At 39.8% G+C, this 4,634-nt stretch overlaps 1 protein-coding gene across 9 annotated transcripts; it reads left to right on the top strand.

The window, feature by feature from the left end:
• Window positions 1–4,277, top strand: LOC117917927. 9 transcript variants are annotated; one of them, XR_004651784.1, is made up of 8 exons: window positions 1–826; window positions 925–996; window positions 1,098–1,144; window positions 1,251–1,368; window positions 1,627–2,631; window positions 2,807–3,085; window positions 3,334–3,525; window positions 3,845–4,274. XR_004651784.1 is itself a non-coding variant. In XM_034834419.1 (4 exons), the coding sequence occupies exons 1-3, from the start codon at window positions 182–184 to the stop codon at window positions 1,101–1,103; spliced, it is 723 nt and encodes a 240-aa protein (XP_034690310.1). In that variant the 5' UTR covers window positions 1–181; the 3' UTR covers window positions 1,104–1,144; window positions 1,251–1,564. The 9 variants fall into 9 exon arrangements, 1 of the variants encoding a protein (XP_034690310.1); XR_004651787.1 differs by having other exon boundaries at window positions 1,627–3,085; window positions 3,390–3,525; window positions 3,845–4,277; XR_004651786.1 differs by lacking the exon at window positions 2,807–3,085.
• The last annotated feature ends 357 nt before the right edge of the window (window positions 4,278–4,634 follow it).

Consider the following 4,634-nt stretch of genomic DNA (forward strand, 5'->3'; position numbering starts at 1 on the left):
TACCTCTTCTGCTCTCTTTCTCTCTCTAAAAACACCTCTCCTTCGAGCACCACCTCTGCTTCTGTTCGTTGCAAACTCTTCTGCGTCGCATTCTAGGGTTAGGGTAAGGTTTCGGTTGGAGTTCTTGTTGGTGTATCAAGAAATCGTGCAGTGGATGTTCCCGGAGGTGGAATAGTTCTCAATGGCGACAGCGCCGGTGAAGTCACAGCCTCTACACAACTTCCCTTTGTCCTTCTTGAAATGGGGGAAGAACCAGATGAACAATCATCGGTGCAGGAAGCCGGTGGATGCCTCGCGGGAATCGCCACCGGATGGCCGGAAGAATGAGTCCGAGCCGGACTCTGACGGCGGGTCCAAGAACGAGTCTGATTCGGAGAACAGGAAGCTGCCTCTCGGATCGAGGACGGCGAGGAGCCGTCATGCGGTTGCTTCGCCTTCTCCGGTGGAGAAGGCGCAGAAGAATCAGGCGTTGGTGGAGAGAGAAGGCGGGGAAGTGGATGAAGGTGAAGGAGAAGAATCAGTTCAGAAGCCGTGGAATTTGAGGCCTAGAAAAGCGGTTTCGAAGAGTCCGATTGAGATCGGAGTGGCGCCTAAGAATGGAGAGTTGCAGGAAGCGGTTCCTGGAGTTCCGCACAGTGAGAATCAGCCGAAATCGCTGCGACTGCGTGGTTTCGCTGAATCGCATAGCTCGGAGAAGAAGGAGAAAAGGAAGTTTTGGATCTCCCTCTCCCGAGAGGAGATTGAGGAAGACATCTTTGTGATGACTGGATCGAAGCCTGCTCGGAGACCGAAGAAGAGAGCGAAGAATGTACAGAAGCAGCTTGACGTGAGAGATCGATCACTTGCTCTGTTTTGTGGTTTTTGTTGTGCTTGATGTGCAGGTTTTGTCTGGTGATGAACAAAGATTTCCTTGTTTGTTTGCAGAACGTTTTTCCTGGATTATGGCTGGTTGGGGTTACACCGGATTCTTACCGACTTCCTGATGCTCCGGCGAAGGTCCTTTTCCTCGTTCTATCATTACAAGTTTCCGCATTTCGTTTGGAATCTTGCTAATCTTTTAAGTATGGAACTAAGAGTTTTAATCATACTTCTTGCAGAGGTAGATATGTTCTCACCAGATGATCGCCTAGTTCCAGATAAAAAGGTTTCTTGCTAAAACTTCTTTACATATATTTTGAATTATTATTGGATAAATTTATGCTGGTATTAAGAATATAATCTTCTTCTTCTTCTTCTTCTTCTTTTTGCAGAGGTAGATATGTTCGTTACAGGTTGTGATTTTTAAAGGTCTTAAGAAGGTGGAAAGCTTGTCCCGGCTGTTGGAGTGGTGTTTCCACAGAAACTGTGACATTGAAACCTCAGTTGGAGGTATAATGCACTGAATTATGTAAAGAGGAAAGGAAGTTATGAAAAAGGAAAGATATCTAATTTCTTTGCTTTCATTTGTTTTGGGAATGGTGCTGGGGCATGGTTTAGTTGGGTTTATTTGTCTTAAGTAGTGTAAGATGTAAACATGAACATAAAGTCCAGTGAATAGAGAGGATTTCAATGCTTTTGGTTTTAAGGTGGTGTGATGGTTTTAGTTTATAAGAATTCTGATTTCCTAATTATTATGATATTTGACAGACTTCCCTACTGATTTGGGGAGCAGAGTAGCAAGCAAGCATGCTTGTTTGCAAATCCTAAATCAATGCAGGAAACATTATTGGATGCACTTCATGCTTCCTCATCTGGAAGAATACTTCAATTCAGTTAGCTTCATGAAGAGGAACATTCCCTATGAGGTTGAGAGTTTCTATTTGGCTCCATCTTTCCCTTTTAATATTCGTTTTTACATTGATGGTCATTGATAATTATGATTTGCTACAAATTATTGATATTAAGAGCTGAAAGCATTCTGAATGATTTTGATGATTGGTAAGAATATATGAAGAACTAGTCATTTTCATTGTAGATGGCTGTATTATATTTAGCAGAGCTGTTTATTTGAGTAACTGTTGACTGTTCTTCAATTCTGTGGCTTTCTGTATCTATTTCTGTTCTCTAGACAATTTTGTTTAGAAAGGTAAGTAGATTATACTGCATTATGATGGGGACAGCACACAATTGCATGCCAATCTTCTCTGTGGTGTGGGAGTTGAAAAATCTATGAAGTCTTTGTTTCATAATTAGATTAGTACCCTTAGATGCTTGAGTAGACCATTATGTTCTCTAAGAGTGACATTGGTTTTAACTGCTTTGAGTTAATAATTGTGATGGTTACTTAGAAGATATGGAGATTTACACATATCTGCATTTGAGGTTGTATGGTGCTTTCCCATTTGGACAATGTGGATGTTAGAAAATCTATCAAATTCTACTTCATGTTATGTTATAATTGCCTTGAGGTTTTTTTGTTATTTGGACTCTTAACTTGTTTCCTTTGTACTAGCAAATGTTGCCCTTCCCTTTTTGTAATTTTGCCTTGATTTCTTCTTTTTAATTTGTTGAATGGTTGGTTATGGCCAAGCCCTAGCCTATGCCTCACCTCACGACTACCCCTTTTCCATGCACTGCGAAGCTGCTGCCCTGCCTTATATTACCTACAGAAGCTCAAGCCCCTGACCTCTTTCACTTATCAACAGACCAGAGGTCAGTTTTAATTTTACATCATATTTTATTGGAGGAATGACATACTAGGTGGCTTTATAACAGTTTTCTTGGGTTCCTTTTACATTTTCATTAATTTGTTGTGAAACCTTTTTTGGTCATTAGCAAACCCCTTTAATTTTCATTCTTATTGATTCTGAAATTACTTTGATGTCAGGAAAAAAAAATTAGAAGGAGATTCTATATTTTTCCTTGTTTTGGGTGTTCATCAGAAGTACATCTGAAAAGATTTCTGCCTTGAAACATAACAAAATCCAGCAGTACCTCAGTGGCCTCTTGACATATTGCTTTCTGGTAGTCTGGAATCCCTTCCAAATACAACCAAAGCTGAAAGCTGAAAGCTGGCTGATGGACTAATGCAGATACCAAATAACAAAAATAACCATAATCATTTTTCCTCCTTCAGTTTGTTATCACATTCAGCGTCCCTTAGTATGTGAGTTTCCAATTCTGGTTCTTCCAAAATCTAATCAAGGTATCTGGCTATAATAATTCATTTTAGAAGTACAATCCCCTTGACAATTAGAATCAGTGTTGATCAGCTGTTGCCTAAGGATAGGTTACAAGTGCTGCATTTTACTGGCAACAAAAATGATGTTTTAGGTTTCATGGCTTGCAAGGGAATTATCCTTCTAAGAAATCAACTTTTTCCTTCTTTATCTGATATTCTTGTATGTGGAGCAGCTCTGGTGTTTGTGGAACTTACTGAGGCTGAAGAAATACTTTTCCCTCTCTAGCAGCTTATGTTCATGGACCTACTTGTTGTGCTGGGAAAGGCAAAAGAACTGTAAATGGAAGCTTAAGGATATTCATGTTGCTCTGGGAAACATTCTCTATGGACATTTGTAAACATCATGGTGCATAGGAAGATGAATTGTAAGAACTTGTGTAAACATCTTATGATATTCTGTTAGTGTTCAATTGAGCAAGACAAACACTTCAGAGTTTTTTACTCTACTGTAGCAGAAACCCGCATGAACTTTATGCTCTTTAACATTTTTTCTAAGCTGAATATACTTGCGTACAATCTATTTGCCAGTTTTGTTATGTATCAAGTGGAAGAATTAGAAACTTTGGCATTCCATTCATTTGTATAAATAGTATCAAAGATATACAAGATCTTGGAGCTCCGGCTTTCTTGGGTAACTTCTAGAATCTGAAGTATTCATTTATATCATTTTCCTTATATTCTCAGGGGGATCGGAACCGTGCTTTGGAGTAAATTCAAGAACATCAATGCATGGGATTGCACCCTATCGTTCCGTGTGCCCAACTGGATTTGCTTGGCCTGTATGCATATGCCATCAATGTGAAGCTTTGCCGTAGTTTGGAGCATATGCTTGTCCAACAAGAGGCTTGAGTTGGAAGAGTGCGAACCTAGATCGTGTGCCAGGGAATTCATCATGGTCGATGTTGAGCTAACGATAATATGGGTGATTTGACTTAAAACAGACCGCAAAGCATTTCAGTGCTTTGTTGGCTGTATCGCATTTGGGTAGTCTGGCATTTGAACTTATCTCTCTTCTTACCAAGCATGTGATCAGTTTTTTGTGTATAGAGGAAAAAACATTTATTTTCTTTAATTTAATTATATATATACCGATCACTCGATAATGAGATTATAATTTTGTATTTTTCTCTGCATAACCTGTTTTGCTGTGGTGACAGGGTTTACCCTTTTCTACGGTTTCCTCGATAGAATGAGAAAGTTGGTTGACGTATAAGCAGGAAAACTGGCTTGAGGATTGTTGATGGTTTGTGTTTTCACTCTAACCTCAATGGGACGTGCTTCATTCAATGTGGCACTAATACGCAGTTTTTACCGGCACAAGAAAAAAGGTCAAACCAGAGATGGTTATAGAGAGGTTGTAGAGTCTTCTCACACTAGGTGACATTCCTGTGCAATTTTTGGGAAGAAAAACCAGAGGTGGGACGAGGGAACATCAACACCGTTGAGATGCGACCGGTTCAAACGAAACTATAAA

Source organism: Vitis riparia, chromosome 1 (assembly GCF_004353265.1).
Source record: "Vitis riparia cultivar Riparia Gloire de Montpellier isolate 1030 chromosome 1, EGFV_Vit.rip_1.0, whole genome shotgun sequence".
Classification (NCBI taxonomy): Eukaryota; Viridiplantae; Streptophyta; class Magnoliopsida; order Vitales; family Vitaceae; genus Vitis; species Vitis riparia.